This window comes from Mixophyes fleayi, chromosome 1 (genome assembly GCF_038048845.1).
Source record: "Mixophyes fleayi isolate aMixFle1 chromosome 1, aMixFle1.hap1, whole genome shotgun sequence".
In the NCBI taxonomy this organism is placed as follows: Eukaryota; Metazoa; Chordata; class Amphibia; order Anura; family Limnodynastidae; genus Mixophyes; species Mixophyes fleayi.
The window spans coordinates 441,629,632-441,649,533 of record NC_134402.1 but is presented as its reverse complement, the minus strand read 5'-3'; the positions used below and the strand labels follow the sequence as shown (position 1 = coordinate 441,649,533).

At 41.5% G+C, this 19,902-nt stretch overlaps 1 protein-coding gene across 1 annotated transcript in view; it reads right to left on the bottom strand.

Moving 5' to 3' along the window:
- Nucleotides 1-19,902, bottom strand: part of MBD2 (methyl-CpG binding domain protein 2) — a 37,040-nt gene that overhangs the window by 9,883 nt on the left and 7,255 nt on the right. Inside the window, exons 2-4 of the mRNA XM_075185477.1 lie at nucleotides 14,068-14,227; nucleotides 5,113-5,250; nucleotides 797-887 (exon numbers count right to left, since the gene is read on the bottom strand). Coding sequence (XP_075041578.1) covers nucleotides 797-887; nucleotides 5,113-5,250; nucleotides 14,068-14,227 — 389 coding nt within the window. The remainder of the gene's footprint in view (nucleotides 1-796; nucleotides 888-5,112; nucleotides 5,251-14,067; nucleotides 14,228-19,902) is intronic.

The following is a 19,902-nucleotide window of genomic DNA, read 5'->3' as shown; positions in this document are numbered from 1 at the left end:
CTCAAAACAACTTATCCTTATCTCAGCTCTTATATATAAACCACTGCAAGAAAGGGTAACGCTGGGGGCACATGTGAAGATTCATTTCAGGCAATTTGGGTGTCTTCTACCAACATGCGTGACTACTGAATGCTACATGATCTTTCTAAACGGATTTACCAATGAAGTAGCATTATACGCTGGAACGGAGAACAGCGGCTGTACAATATATTGGCTGCCTCACAATGTTGAGGTCAGGAATTCAATTATGACAGGGCCCTATGGAGCTGGTATGTTCTCCCCGTGTACACATGGGTTTCCTCCCACACTCCAAAAACATAGTAATAGGCTAATCGGCTTATGACAAAATGTACGCTATTGTGTGTGTGTGTGTGTGTGTGTGTGTGTGTGTGAGAATGCATATAAGTGGATCTGAGAGAGAATTTAGATTGTGGGGCTCCCTGGCCAGGGGGCTCCCTCGGGGGTGGGGCTCCTTGGCCAGGGTGCTCCCTCGGGGGTGGGTCTCCCTGGATCAGCTTTGGCATCACTATGTATGTATCTTTTACATGTGTGTGGCTTTATATTGTGTATTATTCCCTGCCTGTACTGTAGATTCTAAGAAAGACCTCGTATGTTCCTTTATAATTATCACTATATGGCCAGTTTATCTCCCGAATTGAACAGCACAGTCGGATATACAAGTGCCATCGATATAGAAAGTTAACGCATTTACTGTAATTGCAAAAGCTATGAATAATATATTATAGTGTAACAATATATGAAGTAACCCCAATACTTGGCTGTGCTAGAGTCATACCTTGCAGGCCTTTAGGAAGTTCCATTGATCTTATAACTTGTTCCGTTACATCTGATGCACATAGACCCTCTAGTCTCTTCTCCCAGAAAAGCTAAAATGAAATAGAATGAGATTAATTTTCAAGAATTGTAAGGAGGATCTGGTTTTCTTTTGTTTAGGTGAATAGATAAAGTATCACAATAACTTACAGAACAACCAAAAAGTCATTTAAATAAGAATTGCTTGAATTTGTGTCATTAATAATATTCCTATTGCACAGCTTTACTTACGGTCTATAAGTGTGTTAAATCTGCTAGTACAGTTTAACATGTACTACAAAGCCACAGTTTTTTGTGATCCCATTATCTCCTATTCAATCATGCCGGTCAGTCTTCTGAATGTGTAATAACATTCTCACACTGCAACATCTTTGTTACGTGGCAGGGTCTGCTTATACATTCATGTGATCAAGCCGATTTAAAATCGGCACACCGTGGACATACTAAGGATCCAGGGAACACAGATAATTATGCCCCAAAAATGTGGTTTTAGCAGTGAATGAGTTTATGCACCAAGGTTACCTGGGCCCTCCTTTTTCAGCCCTGGTGTAAAGGCCCGGTAATCCTAAACTGCAGGTTGATCCGAGCATTCCATATTAGAATATTGTAACAGTTCCATACTAGAAGACAAAGACACGGCAAGGTGTTCCACTTAACAGAAAGTCAAGAATGTACAAGTGAATAACTTCCCTTCAGAGTAAAATTAGCACAGGCAATTTACCCTGCCCGTCTGTATTAAGAGGTGGTAGCATAAATTTATTTTTAAGTAGGTTGTGTAAAATTAAATGCATGCAATTTATTACAAAAGAATGGAATTATTTCTTATTATCTTGGGCAGCACGGTGGCTTCGTTTTCAGCACTTCGGCCTCACAGCACTGGGGTCATGAGTTCAATGCCAGACCAAGGCCTTATCTGTGTGGAGTTCTTATGTTCTCCCAGTGTTTGAGGATTTCCTCCAGGTGCTCCAGTTTCCTCCCACACTCCAAACACATACTAGTAGGTTAATTGGCTGCTATCAAACTGACCCTAGTCTCTCTCTGTCTGTGTGTGTATGTTATGTAATATAGACTGCAAGCTCCTATGGAGCAGGGATTGATGTGAGTTCTCTGTACATCGCTGCGGAATTAGTGGTGCTTTATAAATAGATAGCGATGATTATGCATATTCTTCCCCTATTATTTTTGGACATGGAGTGCAGTGCATTCTTTCTGCCACCAGATGTCACTGTCACATTAGCAGAGTGTACACAGAGTTGGGCTGAGGGCTAGATCTCTTTATACCCAAGCAGTGGCCATCTACCAGCTATAGAACAGTGTTTTGCAAGTTTGATTTATTTGCATTTATTTTGAATGATACAGAACACAAGAATGGCAACAGTGTTGAACAATGAAATTACTCTTTAAAATAATTTTATTTGCAGAGGCAATATTCATAAGAATGCAGCCTATTTATTTAAGGTTAAGCGACATTTGGGGTGGAAGATCACCCAAATTGTACCTCCCCAAATACTATATTAGAAATGAATGGCTGCTTAATCCGACATGCTGGGACCATATTATATTGTAATCAGCGGATAAACAGCAAAGCTGAAGGTAGTGGCCACCGCTAAGCAAGCCGTACGGTATGACTATGCTCTGGTGCCGCTCTGACGCCCTTATGCCGGTAGATCAGGCCACTCGATCCAAGCGTTGAGCAGCTGGATCTCGGTCAGAATTCTCCAGACACACACACGCAAATCTGGAAAATCCAGGTGTTCAACGCTGGGACTGAGTGTAATATACATCTAGAACGGTCGGCTGGTGCATACAGACAGATGTTTTCATCGTCTGACCGCATTCGCCATCCATCCCAACCAATATGTAATAGACCTGGATCAGATCTGTAGTCTCTTCGGACCCATACACAAAAGTAATTTGCAGGACAACACAATCTAAAATGGTCTGTTAAAAGTGTAGCGTGTAAGGGCTGCCAAATTGGAACATTAGTCTGAATTAAGTGGCTTTTTTGGGAGGGCAAATGATTAAATGTGAAAGAACTAATGGACAGCCTCTTGGCAGAGGCGGATATTTCATCTCCAGACCACAAAAGAAGAGATCAGAGAACATGTTTATAGTTCCGTTACATCCTGCATGTCTTTATGGTAAGCCGCAAGATTCACAAGTCAATGTCATTAACACATAACTGGCTCTGGACTTCCTCTTAGAGCTCAACTAGCAGATAAGACATCTAAGAAGGTTACTCCACTAGATTGAAATCAGCATGCTGGGTATTACGGCTTCCTGGAATTACTACGGATGATCAAAATAGTACAGTTGCCTGAAACTGCTTATTGTTGAAAACTCAGCTACACTGTTGCTGTCCTACGCCAGCTAGGCTGTGGATAACCAACTTTCTATATTTAGAGATGCTGCCAAGTATGAGTATGGTCACCTCTTTACAGTCTGTCAAATAGAAGCAAGACTTTTTTTTTTTTTTTTTGCTTAATTGAACCCTTTAATAAAGCCGCTAAGTGCAAAGAAACACGTCAGACAATTGATGACAACAGTGTTTCCTACCAAGACCTCAACTCCTTACAAAGCAGTTATATATATATATGTGTGTGTGTGTTTTATAAATAAATCTAGAGTTTATGAACTCATCACAGACATGTGGTAATTTTTAATAAAGAAAAAGTCCTAAATTGTTTCTGGAATTCTATGTTAACAAGCCTTGCAGTCTCCTTAGGACAACGGACTTTAGTTTTAATTTTTTTTTTTATGGCAAGCGAAATTTTGGGTTCTTAGAAACAAAACTGTTTTTCAGTACATAATGATTTTAATTAGGCAACATCGTTTGTTGTATTCAGCTTCCATATCTATCACAACAGATAGTACCCACTAGAAGCCGGACTACAGGTGGCTGAGAAAAGTAGACATGATTCGAAAGACGATATGATTGTTTGCTATGGGCTACAGATCATTGGTCCAAGACTATTTAAGAACTGAGGGCCTGATTCATTAAGGATCTTGGCCCTGATTCATTAAGGATCTTAACTTGAGAAACTTCTTATTTCAGTCTCCTGGACAAAACCATGTTACAATGCAAGGGGTGCAAACTAGTCTTCTGTTTTGCACATAAGTTAAATACTGACTGTTTTTTCATGTAGCACACAAATACTTGATAGCTTATTTGTACACTGACATTTAAAGTTGATATTTGTGTGCTACATGAAAAAACAGTCAGTATTTAACTTATGTGCAAAACAGAATACTAGTTTGCACCCCTTGCATTGTAACATGGTTTTGTCCAGGAGACTGAAAAATGATACCTCTTCATTTAAGATCCTTAATGAATCAGGCCCTGAATGTTTCCCAATGGAGGACAGTGATGAAAGAGTACAGTGAAGCCCATGTATATACTCCCTGGACTTACACCTTGTTAGACCTTGAGGCCCCAAGGATATTCAAAATAGGTTACCAAAAAAACACAAAAACAAACAGGATTTTCTTGAATGCTGATAAAAACAAGGACTGTATACTCAGGATTTGCACTGTCAGGCACAACTAATAAAAGAAAATGGCCTAAAACAAAAGTTATTAAAAATAAAAAAAAAAGTCACAGAAAAAAACTCAACCCCACCACAATAGTTTTTTAAAGTTGTGTAAAATAAAAAATAAAATGAACTATTATTTATTTAATTAAAATATTTGCTGTTGAGATACTTACATACATTTTTTTGAGGGAAAGGTGGGGGGTGGGGTTATTGGAGAATGGAAAACATGGACGCTGTATTAAGCATTAAGTCACTGGCTATAGAATTCGTGGTTATTGCCATCTACAGTGACACCTACTGGCTGAGAATATATATAAACTAACATACAGCACCACGTTTGAGAAGTGCTTTCCTTTAAACATTTGCTGACAAGTGACGACACATCCACGTCCTTGGACATGGCAGCGGCACACTCCGATGCCAGTCTCTGCTTCCTGCAACGAGCCAGAAGACCCAGGCGCTGGCACCGACATGCAATAGGCCAGAAACCCAACAATACAACAGTTCCTACTTCCACACTGGGGATGACGGGAAACCGAGATCTTTGGGTCGTCCTCTAGGGAAGCCCAATATTCAGGCAGGAAGATGGAAGTTAGAAAAGATCTTTCTCTCCATACACAGGAGATCCTATATATCTGTTAGATTACAATTATAATGTATCCAACAGTGGGAGAACCAATCAGAGCTGTTTTTTTGTTTTTGGGTTTTTTTTAAATCGAACAGGTACTTTATAAAATCCCCTTACCTGGCGCGGCTGTTCTATGACACGTTGGGGATCGGATTTCACTTTATTACTCGGATGGTTGGTTATTTTGGTAACGGGTTGCTTGAAGATGGAAGCGGTCTGACGGATTGGCAAGGACGTATACAAGTCTGGTTTACTCTAATAATTACAAGAAAAAACAAAAACGTTGACAAGGTTAGAAATGATTATGCTGGATAATATATATACTGTTTTGATGAAACCAAATACCATACTTCTTACTTGCTTTACTCCTATATTACAGAAAATAAATTATATCTATCTATATCTATATCTCGGTTGTCCATTGCTGGAGTGAATAGCCTTAAAAACGCCACAGAAAAATTATTTTATCTAATTAAAATCATGATGCGGTATAGTACAATTTACTGAAATAACTCCTGATATTTGAAATAGAACTTCTAACTGAAATCACCTTGTTGAAAACTGAAAAACACTGTTGCTGCCATTTAACAGATAGGTTGTGATGAACTAACATTGTTCGGCAACAGTTATAACCATGGCAACCAACTAGGGCCTGCATGGATTTCTGTTTCTTTACTGCATTGTAAAGGCCCATTATACAAGAAGCCAAAACCCCCCCCAATAAATTAAAATACACTGCCCAGATAACTCTCCCATCATCTTTAAACCGTAACTAAAAGAGCAAGATAAGTATTGCAATAAAGCCTATAAAATTATAATTATATATATATATGAACCAAGCATCATTTTGCATGATCACATCTTAAAGCATCGGATCATGACAGCAAGCAGTGGTGAGACAACCGGAACTGTCGTCAATCTCACGCCTGCACAGACAGGGGGCCCGATTCATTAAGGATCTTGGCCCTGATTCATTAAGGATCTTAACTTAAGAAACGTCTTACTTCAGTCTCCTGGACAAAACCATGTTACAATACAAGGGGTGCAAATTAGTATTCTGTTTTGCACATAAGTTAAATACTGACTGTTTTTTCATGTAGCACACAAATATCAACTTTAAATTTCAGTGTACAAATAAGCTATCAAGTATGTGTGTGCTACATGAAAAAACAGTCAGTATTTAACTTATGTGCAAAACAGAAAACTAATTTGCACACCTTGCATTGTAACATTGTTTTGTCCAGGAGACTGAAATTAGAAGCTTCTCAAGTTAAGATTCTTAATGAATCAGGCCCAGAGTCATTTGGCAAAAGGTCCCATCGCAAATGGTCCACTCATTCTAGTCAGCTGATCACCCAGCTCCCATCATAGTCTGTATATAACTTCTATTTCCACATATATCTTTCACTTATTTGTTTTCTACCGCTAAGTTACTGAAAACTAATCAACATAACTGGCAGACATTCATTTGTAACCATAAGTGGATGTTTCTATTCCACACTTCATAGACTTCAAGCTGTTTGCCGTTTTCAGAATGAGGAAGTGATACAACAACAGTTCGGCATGAAGCAAGTCCCCAGATCACTAAAACATGAAACGAAAGTGATTCTGCTCAGTAGCAGCTGCGACGGCTGCAGTAATCCCAGCGACCGGCGATCCCTATGAATGTGGGCGCACACCCTGGAACCAGAACCTACACCCGTGTGACCATCGTATCTCAGGCTATCCGAGTACATTGCCAACATTAGCGCGGTGAGGACATTCGTGTTCAGAGGAGAGCTGGCAAATGGTATATCATGGGAGCGACCCATTCATATCTTATGGATGAACGTCTATTATATACATATACACACACCGGTCCCTTACATTAAAGTGGAGGCAACTATTCTATGACCTGTACAGTGAGTCCATCACTAATAGTTCCATCACCGAGGCACGAACAAAACATGTGAGCCTCATGCCTCATTAATATCACTAGTTCCAAAAAAGTGAATAGGTTGCAATCTAATGAGTAATCCGCCTGCGAGCGGTTAATACATTCTCTTTAAATGGTGACATTGTACAGCTCAGCTCCCACTAATTTACCTAATATCTGTCATTGTGTAAGCTACTTCTCACACGATATTAACAATACAGCGGCTGGAGAATCGGATGAGGCCCCCAGCACATTTTTTTTTGCATTTAGCCGCCGTAGATTCTGAATTTGAAAGCGACGTAAGAAGAATTTTTTCGGCAATCGATGCACAAAGTACAGATTGACGGGTAGAATCAAAGTAAAAACCATTCTGAAACCTTTACACAAATGACAAAAATTTAACTGCAGAAACTGCTTTCTAAAGCAACTCATACAACTTATAGTGGACTTGTGCCCGGTGTGAGCTCACAGGTACAGGAGCTCAAAAGCCTCACACTTTGCTCACTGAATCCACTTGTGTAAAAAATGTAGTGGGTCAACTGTTTATATATACTATATAAATGCCTAGTGGCGTGTGTGGGGGGAAAAAAAGCAAGCTGCAGCACCACCTGCTGGGCAGAGTTATACACTGACCTATATATTTCTTGAAGGAGAAGTGACAGTTGGGAGTGGTTGGTGGTTGCCGGGGGTGACAGTGGGGAGTTTTTAACACCTTAAGTAGCTTGATGAAGGATGTGGCGATGAAGATGAAGGATGAGGCGATGGAGAAAAATGATGAGGTGGTGACATGTGGACAAAACCACGTTAAAAAAGGGCGCTTGCGTCGGGAAGTAACGCTCTTCCCCTGAGGAGGCCTGGGCTAGGCCCAAATGCATGACAAGAACCTTTTTAACACCTTAAAATAGCTTGATTTGACTACAATGCATGAGTATCATGCACAGGTTAACTTGTATATCTAATATATAAATGCTTAGTGGCGTCTGTCTGTCTGTGTGTGTGTGGAAAAAAAAAACAAGTTGCAGCGCCACCTGCTGGGCGGAGTTATACACTGACCTACTAAATTCTTAGTGTGTGTGAGGAAAAAAATTCAAAAAGGGCTGAAATTTGGTAGGGCTCAAACTCATTTTCGTTAGGTAATTTTACCTCATGAACACACATTAAAAAGGCTGCTTGCGTCGGGAAGTAATGCTCTTCCCCTGAGGAGGCCTGGGCTAGGCCCAAATGCATTACAAGAACCTTTTTAACACCTTAAAATAGCTTGATTTGACTAGAATGCATGAGTATCATGCACGGGTTAACTTATATATATATATATATATATAAAAAAGAAAAGGAAAAAAAAAACGAGTGAAGCATTTCAAAACAAGAAGTAAATTATAGAGCGGACCAAATCTTGTAAAGTATAAAAGACCACTGGAATGGCATTGAACGCTCCAACAGTCCATCACACACACTTAGCTGCTGGACAAGAGGGACACTTATCAAAGATGATCCAGTAAGGACAACTGTGGAGGCGAACGAGCTACAGGAGTCAGAGTCTTGGAGTCAAAACGACTATCGCCCTGTAAAATCCACCAGCAACCAAGTCGGTCAGAGGTCATTCAACCAACCAAGTATTGACCAAGAGTGATTAATATAAATTTTCACATTTTTAATTGCCTTGTGAAAATGAGTGTGTGACTCATACAAAAGGCTGTGAGATTCTATGAAAAAAAGGTGGGAGATGAATATTTTGTGTATACAGCCTGGTATATTCTGAACACCACGTGTTAAACCTCCCCAGATATGCAGGGAGGCGCATGAATAAGTTTTATTTATTTTGCTTCAACGAATCCTACATGCACAGCCGTGATACAACCCCTACGTTCAGCTATCCTTTCCCAGTGGCCTGGAACATAGACACAATACGATGGTACATAAATTAAACCAAGTCTGCAACAACACGGAAGGAATGCAGCCAACTACAGATGTCCTGACCACATACTGGCACCGGTACCTTCACAAGACGAAAAAGTAGATTTAACATAGAAACTGATGTTCGTAACCAGCCAGTTGGAAGTTTGATAATCTGCTTGGGAATAACAGCAACAAAAAACATTTCAACACACCGGTAAGGGGCACGGAATCAGGCGCTGGTAGAAGCAGAGGGAAAGGGAACGACCCGCTAACAGAGATTACAATAGCTGAGTGAATTTGTCAACAGAAAATACCGCACAGAGTTGAGGTTAAACCCCTCATATGTAAATAAAAGTATCAATATGCTAAACATGCATTAGAGAAGGGGAAGGTGCTCCCACACAACTAAGGGTCTGGTACAGTGTTGGCTAACCTGTGACACTCCAGGTGTTGTGAAACTACAAGTCCCAGCATACCCTTCAAGCAACAAGCTGCTATATTTTGGCAAAGGATGCTGGGACTTGTAGTTTCACAACAGCTGGAGTGTCACAGGTTAGCCAACACTGGTCTAGTATCACACATTGAACAATGAAAAAGAAAAAGAAGAAATTGTGTTTCTGGGGCACTCTAATAACCCAAGATTCAGTTGTTTCATTATAAATAGTAAATCTTTATTATCAATATTTTTAAAAAAAATATTTGAGAAATATTAAAAAAAGAGAAATGAAAAATGACTGAAAATTCAAAATGTCAGTTAAAAAGGCTATCCTGTAATTAGGTCTCTCTCTGGCATTCAATTCTTAGACTTGAGAGGAGTTATCATAAGTCTCTTAATTAGGGACAACTGCGGGAAGAATTCTATTAAGCTGGTATAATGTTGTGATCCTGATTATGAAGTAAAAACTGAGACTACTACATTCACAATCTTTGTGATAGGAATAAATTATTAATACTACAATTGAGTCTAAGGCGTACTCAATGGTCTGGATAGTTGTCAGCAAACCTATATATTACAATGTAGTAAGGAGCTCTATCATTTCTTTTTTTCATTGTATCATGTTAACATACATACCCTGTATACCCCTAATTTGTACATATAACTAAATGAAATACATTAATATCGCAAATCTATCAGCTCATTGGCTCAATGTATAATTATATCATACTTGCCAACCTTTGGTAAGTTAATACAGGGAGATCCCAGGCAGAGGGGCGTGGTTGGAGGGCGGGAGGTTATCGGGGCGTGGTAATTCTCGTCATTTTGGCTCCACCCCCCACGACAAAATGCCGTTTTGTCGCAGGGCCAAAGTGACGCGATTCACCACGAATCGCATCATTTTGAGGATGAAGACGCCATATGCGGGATATTTGCCTGCTCTCCCGGGAGCCGCACCCGAATTTCAGGAGTCTCCCGGAATGTCCGGGAGAGTTGGCAAGTATGAATTATATTGTTACCTGGAAGCATAATTGCCTCTATTACCCTAATCCGCATATACAACTTAGTAAGTCTCGTTTGAATCATAACGATATATTTCCTGTGCTACAAGAAATACGTATCTCAAAATATTATCAACTAGTTCTTCCAAGTAAATAAATACTAAATATGTGCACTTTATACAAGGTCCATCTAGACATCCAACAACCAAGGTATGCGGTGGTGTGTCCGAGTCTGCCACAAAAACACTCATGCACAAAGTATATATTTATAAAATGTTTATTCTAACATATAAAAAACCATAATAGGTACAACCAATGAGGACTATAATCTGTGCCAAAACAATTGGTAGCGAGGTAGGTGCACCTACACGTTTAACCAGATATTATATGTATCAGTCCAGCAACTGTATAAAAACCATCTAGACATCCCCCAACACAACCTAAAGGATCTTCACATCTGAAGGAATCCTACTGTGGAGGTGCTGGGCGGGCCCCGCGTTTGGGGCACAGCAATCGCATTAAGAGTTGAGCGATCGGGAGGGCAAAAGCAAATAGATGCCGCCTACTCGCTGTCCTTTGGGCTTTCACAGAAAGTCTGGCTCAATTATAGACATTGCTATAATCAGCAAAGAAGCTGCCATTTCTACTTGTACATAAAGATGCAGGAGTCTCAGCTGCACACATTTGCAAATGTATGTTAAGCCACCCGCCACCTCACGGCGATTCTGGTCCTAACTCTAAACCGTGAGAGTCCCATATATGTGGGCCATACATATATGTGTTTTTTAATTGAGAGCTAACTTACCAAGAGGTACCCCAGAAGCCTCCAAATGACAATACAGCGTGGCTGTATTGCTACATAAAAATGCCAAATGGCATTTTTATGTGCAAGTAGAAATGGCAGCTCCTTTGCTGGTTATAGCAGTGTTCTGGGGGATTTTCTCTGTGTTTGTTCCCTTCAGGAGAACCCCGTCCTTTCAAGCACCTGCTATGAGCCTATAAATTGATTGAGCAACTTCCACTTCTGTATCATTTGCAGACATCTCAGAATAAGCAGAGAGGGACAACAAATAAAGGCAGTGGATTATCAGCAAGCCCAGCTTCCAGCAACATGGATACAGTTTGACGGGTCTGCGGGCCTCTTCACTGACATATCCTGGCTTTTTGTAATAAGCTGCTATAGTTTATAACACTGTGGTGCCTGACTACACTATAATGTGCCATGACATATATTCTTCAGTCAAGCAGGGAAAGCAGAGGAGTCCATTGAAAATGCAAACTTATTAAAAGTGCCCCCATGATTGTAACCTGGAGACAGTATGGTCAGCTCCTAAATCCCCAAATCTAATCTGTAGGCAGTGGTGTAAGGAGCTGTGAAAATTAAATAAAGAACCTCTATACCTAAAATGAAAGTGCCTTCATCAAAAGGAACTACCTATACTAATAATATGTAACATACATTATATATTATTAACAAGGCACCACAAAGAGAGTCTGAAGTGCTGTACAGAATGCATACTTGAAAGCAGTACAATAAAAGGACAATAAAATATATACTAAACAGTGCAAAACACAACACACGAACAGCCGATTAGGCATAGGTAATGAAATGATAATACAAAGGAGGAGAACCCTGCTTGTAAGAGATTACAAACTAGAGGGGCAGGGCGGACAAGCAGGGTGACGGGGGGGGGGGGGGGGGGGGATAATCAACCATAAAAGCCAAGGAACAGACTACGGAAGATTCCTAGCCGGCCGTAGTTGACTGGTGCCCTGGTGACTTTGCAGGTAAGTCAGCATAATAACCTGACAATCGCTCACCTGTGACACGTCCTGGTAGTCTATTAGCAGCGTCAGACTGCTACAACCTGCTAACAGACTGGAACATGCCACAGGCAACCTTCCAGTGTTACCAAGTAGGCTCGGAAAGAGTCGGAAAAAGAAGTGGGGCAAGTGCAACGATCCCTCGACTTACCCCTTCCCCACACTTTATAATAAAGAGTTTGGGTTTCCAATTTATTTAAAGAGACCAGACACATCGGCTCCAAAGCTTCCGATTATAGCCGTTACGTCAGATCTCAATACTATTGTTGGGAATGGAGGAGATTTCGTACAGGGGTTATTCAAATTGGTAGAAGTTCATATTTTTTGTGCCAACTACAATCTAGACAAATGCGTTGACACCACAACACATATCGCCACCTGCCAGATGCGATATGGTACTGCAGTAAGACAACCGCTTATTAATTCTGGAAACACTTCTGACTTAACACCAAACAAAAGAGTGAAGGAATATTCACAAACAGATATATCTTGGGTGCTACACTATGGGGCGAAGGTTTACAGACAATTTCTCCAGAAGTAACCAATCTTCATGGATGGTACTAAATTTGCTGGAAAGACCACAGATTGTGTTAGAGGAGATATTAAAAAACGGTTTACTTGGAAAGGACTTAGGACTAGATTTACTAAGCTGCGGGTTTGAAAAAGTGGGGATGTTGCCTATAGTAACCAACCAGATTCTAGCTTTCATTTATTTAGTACCTTCTACAAAATGACAGCTAGAATCTGATTGGTTGCTATAGGCAACATCCCCACTTTTTCAAACCCGCATCTAGCCCTTAATGTAGAAGCCATCTACAGAACTAGCACCATAACCAGTCTGAGGAACAGGCTTCACAAGTCCAGCACACTTTAGTCTAATCTGCTTGGTATAAAAGCCACATAATTAGACACCACCACTCAGAAGGAGAAAACAACAGCACACCAGTAGGAAGAGACAGATTATGTCACCCATGCTATTAAATGACAGTCTCTAAAGGCACAGCTTACAAGGTCAGCAGAACACTGCCCAAGGTCAGGCACTAGTAAATGAATGCGGTTATTTATGGATCCTTTTACGAATCAAATTGTAAATATTGAATCTATAACTTAGACACTGTGTTCTTACTGGAAAAATCACTGACAAATTCATTCCCACTTTAAATACGCCTCTCCAAAATGAAATGTTACTTCTAAAACGCAGGCTTATGCCGACGCAGAACATCCACCCCTAGACAGATCTGCTTCGGCCTCATCACGCAGAGTATCTCGCCCTGCACAGCAGCATGAGCAGCTGTCTACTGAGGCTCCTTTGAATGTTTTTTTTCCCCCAGGGAGCTTTGCATAAAAGTATCCCGAGTCCCTACCACTACTTATTGTTCTAGATTCCGGTTTTAGTGACTAAAAGCACTATAAAAAAATAATTAAAAAAATCTATAAAAACTATTTGATATTAAAGAGAATATCCACCTATCCCCCACCCTTCTCTCATCATCATTGACCAGCTGTCCAGACTGGCCCCTTCCCCAAGAACTGGTTCAGAGTTATAACCCAAGTCAGAGGAACCCATAGACACTGCTGCCGCCTTCCACTCACATCTGAACGCTCCTATGTGGGAACCTCAATGCTCTACTCTTTGGATTGAGGAACATTAAAGAAACATATCAGGTTGACATCACCTTTAATCTAAAACAGAGTGGACTTGTTTTCCGATGAAAGTTTCACCAGCAACATACAACGGTCAGCTACGATGGACAGCCTTCAACAGAGCTGGGGGCCAACTCCAAAGTGGCTTGGAAGGAGATATCAGTATTTCCTGGAAAATCAACCCATTAATTTGATCATTTACTGAGTATTAGTCTTATTATTTATTATAAACCCATGTGGTTACATAGGTACCACCAAGAGGGTCCTTCATTTACTGAGAACATTGGAGATCATTTTTTTTCAGGCTAGAAAGTGCTTTGTAGAACTAAAAGGTCACTGAAGTTCTTCTAACAAACCTTTGATTGATTGAGAGGGTCATTTCTTAGTCTCTGTTTGTTCTTCTGCAATTTACTGGGCATCATCTTTCCCGTTCTGAAGTCAAAACTGCTGAGGTCAACAGAGTTCCCCAGGTACCTGGCCAACTGAGGCTTGCTTCTGAACTTCTTACCGCTTGGACTAGAAGGAAGAAAATACTTTAGTATAGTACTTTAAAGATAGGGGGGACTTATCTTCAGGACGAGTCCTGCAACTGTAACCATCTTTACGTATACGTTAAAATTTACAGCCACAAACATAATATTCTTTATGATGCGTCTGCTTGTTCTCTACTGGAAGCAGCCCAGGACCTTCAATCCTCAAATTTAAGGCCACGCATCCTGACATTACTGTTTAATAATCTACACCGCTTACAAAGTTTTTATTTACTTGGCTATATAATTTATCAAGTCGCATTCTATTAGATACACTGGGAACAGACAGCGAAGCACAAAGAAACTTTATGTAATATGAACGTCTGCCAAAGGCTCCATATTTACTAGTTATATTAAAACTGCAGCCAGTAAGGTCAGAACTAGATTTATACCAGGGTCTACGGTCTTGCCCACCCAACCAGTCCTTAATGAGCCAGTAAGACCACCAAGCAGACACTTGGGTGCTGAAAATAATGGATATAATATTGATCACCAGGACGGTGCATCCTGGCAACCACCGCTGGGGGCGTGGAGGCAAACAGACACACTGGAGCCGAAGCCCTAGTAAAAGTCAGGAATCGGTGGGACAAACGGATAAAGTTAATAGTGTTGTGCAACGATCTGACGCTACCGGTGATCCATCGGTGCTGTTCAGTGCCAGCAGCATCTACAAGTGGCGGCTGATTAGATTAAAGATGGTATCGCTGCACCAGTAATGAGCAGGTATACCAGCTGTCATACTGTTTCGGGGAGGAGGGATATTGGCTGCTATACTGTGCTGGGGGAAGGGAATGGCTAATTGGGGTAGCATTGTGGCTCAGTGGTTAGCACTTCTGCCTCACAGCGCTGGGGTCTTGAGTTCAATTCAAACACGGGGAGAACATACAAACTCCACACAGATAAGGCCATGGTCGGGAATTGAACTCATGACCCCAGTGCTGTAAGGCAGAAGTGCTAACCACTTAGCCACCGTGCTGCCCACAATTTAACAATTGTCTTCCAGCTTAGTTAATGTCTAGTTTCCAGAACATTTAAAACGGCACTTAATTGTGCCCTGTTTTTACGCACAAAAACACTTTGTATCTGTCTGTGACATTTAGACATTGAAATGTACACGATTGTCCTAGACCCCATTGCTGTATGACCACTTGCGTAAAGGAGTTCAATTCCTGTCCATGGCCTTATCTGTGTGGAGTTTGTATGTTCTCCCCGTGTTTGCGTGGGTTTCCTCTGGGTGCTCCGGTTTCCTCCCACACTCCAAAAACATACTGGTAGGTTAATTGGCTGCTATCAAATTGACGTGTGTGTGTGTGTGTGTGTGTGTGTGTGTGTGTGTGTGTTTAGACTGTAAGCCCCAATGGGGCAGGGACTGATGTGAGCGAGTTCTCTGTACAGCGCTGCGGAATTAGTGGTGCTATATAAATAAATGGTAATAATAATAAAATAATAATAATGTACTGTAGAAGATATTATACAGCGTGGGTGTGTTTGGGGCACCGCGATACTGTAGATGGCTTTAGTGCTGGTCTGGGGTGGGGGCAGAAGTTGGATAGCTGAGTATACTGTGCAGCTCTGTAGACCTGTATCAATTATTTTTAATAACAGTTCTAATCTGCATTGTTTTTCCTTATGGGCCTACCCGATATTCTTGTGAATATCTATAAATCCACTAAGAACTTGGAGAGAACCAAACCGACCCAACCAATACACACCAATTGGTCCCTCAGACTGGATGAAAACTCAATCCTATTTAATTGTATTTAACACATTATGATGGAAAGCAAGAAAGACGCCCACCGCCCACCCTAAACGGACCCAATATTGGAGGCACGAGCAGGTAGACATCCCCCACTGTAATCTGGCTCTTCAGTACAACCCGATACCACAGTTGCTCACTGATCTGGTTGTGCAGTGGTTCTGTCTCTCACTAGTTTACTGGCCCCAATAGAGCTCATTCCTGCACACACCCCATGCTGCTACTTGAGCCACTACACTGGCCTCTGCAATGACGCAGGAATAAGGATCCCAGCAGAGACTGGCATCTCAGACATTCTGCTGTCTACCAGAGGGCACAGTGCCACCCTCTAAAGAACACCCCTCCCAGCATTACTACAATTATGTAGCTGGCAAAAGATCTGTATGGATTTCACAATGTCGTGCCTTCACCTCTGAGGGACAGTAGATCTATAAAGCATACTTCCACTTAGCACACTGCAATCCTACGCTCTACATTTTATTCAGTTCCCTCAGACGGAGCTGCCACATATAGCTGACGTTTCCGGTACTCATTGTGCTTCTACGAGGATGACTCATTAGTGTTCAGCTGTCAGTGAGGTGTTTCCCAGAGACAGGACGTAGCTCTGTTACAAGGAAGAGGGTTTCACAATCGATTTGCAAAGTGCCACATTTGCACTACTGCATTTTCTCATCTTTTTCAGGCAAACACTTGCATTAGCCAAACCACAGTATTACTCAGAGGCGCGTCACACACAGTACTGACACTGTGGTCTGGCAGATACCTAAAGCACAGTACTGACAGCTCATGGTAACATCTCCTGCAAGTGCCAAACATTACAGCAACTCTTCCCCCGTACACAAGTTTTGCTTACTTTAAAATATAATTTAGGGCCTTAAAGATCAGGCGTACAGGACAGACCACACAAGGAACCATCAGCACAATGGGGGGACGACTAATCCATGGTGAGAAGCGGCCATTATTCGCCACTTACCGTTTTGTGACCACTAGGTGGTGCTGCTCTAGTGGCATCTGTGAATGGCATTTGATTATTACCACTGCAGCCAATTTAAGCAGAACAGTCCTGATATGCAAACCCTGAGAGGGCCAGTGAAAATGGAAGTGCTTGGGCGCACTGGGGCGTGTTTTGTGAGAAATGGGGAGGGTCTTGCACGGATCAGGCTTACTTTGATCCGATTTTATCCGGGAAGATGTTGGGAGCTAGTCATATATAATACTACCACAAACTGCCTCCGTGATGTCAACAAATCCTAGTGAATGGATAGGCTGCATTCTCCTGAAGATTGGTTAAGCCCATAAAACAGCTGCCTCCGCTGTGAATCGACGCAGTTAGAATTTAAAAAAACGTTGAACTGTATAGAACAATGTTTCTTCAACTTTACGACCTATGTAGGTGACAGGTGTACTTTATTAGAACATTGCATGCAACACGTTACCGTTTTATGATTGATTATACATTAACTTCTTCCAGTTTGTGTAAGACTTTACATGAGGTCAAACAAAATGGCTGCAGTCACGTGTTTTGCGAGGATGCAACAAGAGGTTTCCAGAGGAACATAAAATCAATGTATTTGTTTCTAAGATGCAAACACATGGCTTGACAAACCTTCCATACTTGCATAGAACTGTGTAGTACCCACAAACAAAAATCCAATATGGAATCTAGCTAGCCACTAATTTGAATGTATGTCTATGCAACCGCACGGCCTGCCATGGAAGACAATAGGTTGTTTATGAAAGATAGGAAGTGACACACTTTGTTTCAAAGTGTACAGCTAATGAAACGATACAACACACCGATCACCAACAAAGGCCTCGATAAACACAATATCTGGCAACATCTCTGCAATTAAATTTCCTAGTGTACCGCCATATTAAGATTCCATTAATCCATAGACTTTAGGGCAAACTTTATTTAAAATGAAGCCTGTGATCATTTTTCTAAAGGAATAAAACAAGAGCGTTCGATTCTATTTGTTTCTACACAATATCATTATAATAGTCATCCTGTAAAGTATAACGCACTGGAATGCTGGCTAACTCCTTCATCTGGATGGATCAGATCATCCTGTTTTCCAGCCATTAATGGGCTCTCGTCACTTCATCCCTTATTGAATAACATCGTCGTATGATGCCACACCATCAAACAACCTTGTTCTTCAGTTAGATGGTGGCCACCAAACTAAAACTACAGCCAGACGAAGGACTGAAAGGGTTAAAAGTGCAGAGCCCGCGAGGATATGACCGCTGGCTGGGAACGGACTGGGGCTATTGCATTACTAACAAAGCAATAAAAGAAAAATATGTTTTGAAACCCGAGGATAAAGTCTACAGTGGTTTTGATATTTCATGCAGCCCTCAAAGTTAAGATTAACCGAGCTGCTCCTTCCCCTTCGTGAAGCCCTGTGAACAGCATTCAGTTCTTCCTTGGGCTTCTCAGATTTTGCAAAAAAAGGTCCTGGCTAACTTTGGCTGGTAAAAAAGTATTAACCAGCTAAAAATGTCTGCAAGAAAGGGGGTGTAACCCAACGGACCAATAGGAAGCTGCAAGCTCTTGCTTAATGTTTAAGTGTGCAGCTGCCAAAAAGGGGAACGACGTTAAACTTTAGCTGCATTTTCTCACAATACCTGGCAGAGCAACACTGACACACTAAGCCCCAAACCAAACTGAAAACTTTGCAGCAAGCAAAGCTTAAAATAAAAAACGCCAAAGAGCAATGATGTGGGGCGGGGAGACGGATGCTGTAAAGATACTGCTCCCCTCAGTCCAACTGTTGTGCAATTATCATATGAATGTTGCGTTGGGTAGAGCTCAGCCACTCTGGCACCGGCCTCTTCACTAGCCAGCAGCTCACTATTCTGGTGCCAGAACTGCCAGTGTGTTTGCGTGGGGGGTTCTGCTGGATAGAGCGCAGATTAGCATACTGGGCACACCTTACTGGACCCTCTCCTGGACAAACAATGAGGAGAGAGAAGGGGAAAAAACAAAATATGCCCCCCACACCCAAAGATACTCATGTGTAAAAAAACTGAATTTTGCTTTATTATCTATATTAATGTCTCATTTAAGGGAGGGAGAGAAAACATTACCTGGATCACAATGCACAAATGTGCAGTAGCCTATATCAACCATTCACAAGTGACCAGAACCCATGGCAACCATTCACAAATGACCAGAACCCATATCAACCATTCACAAATGACCAGAACCCATGGCAACCATTCACAAATGACCAGAACCCATGGCAACCATTCACAAATGACCAGAACCCATGGCAACCATTCACAAATGACCAAAACCCATGGCAACCATTCACAAATGACCAAAACCCATGGCAACCATTCACAAATGACCAAAACCCATGGCAACCATTCACAAATGACCAGAACCCATGGCAACCATTCACAAATGACCAGAACCCATGGCAACCATTCACAAATGACCAGAACCCATGGCAACCATTCACAAATGACCAGAACCCATGGCAACCATTCACAAATGACCAGAACCCATGGCAACCATTCACAAATGACCAGAACCCATGGCAACCATTCACAAATGACCAGAACCCATGGCAACCATTCACAAATGACCAGAACCCATGGCAACCATTCACAAATGACCAGAACCCATGGCAACCATTCACAAATGACCAAAACCCATGGCAACCATTCACAAATGACCAAAACCCATAGCAACCATTCACAAATGACCAAAATCCATAGCAACCATTCACAAATGACCAAAATCCATAGCAACCATTCACAAATGACCAAAACCCATGGCAACCATTCACAAATGACCAGAACCCATAGCAACCATTCACAAATGACCAGAACCCATAGCAACCATTCACAAATGACCAGAACCCATAGCAACCATTCACAAATGACCAAAACCCATA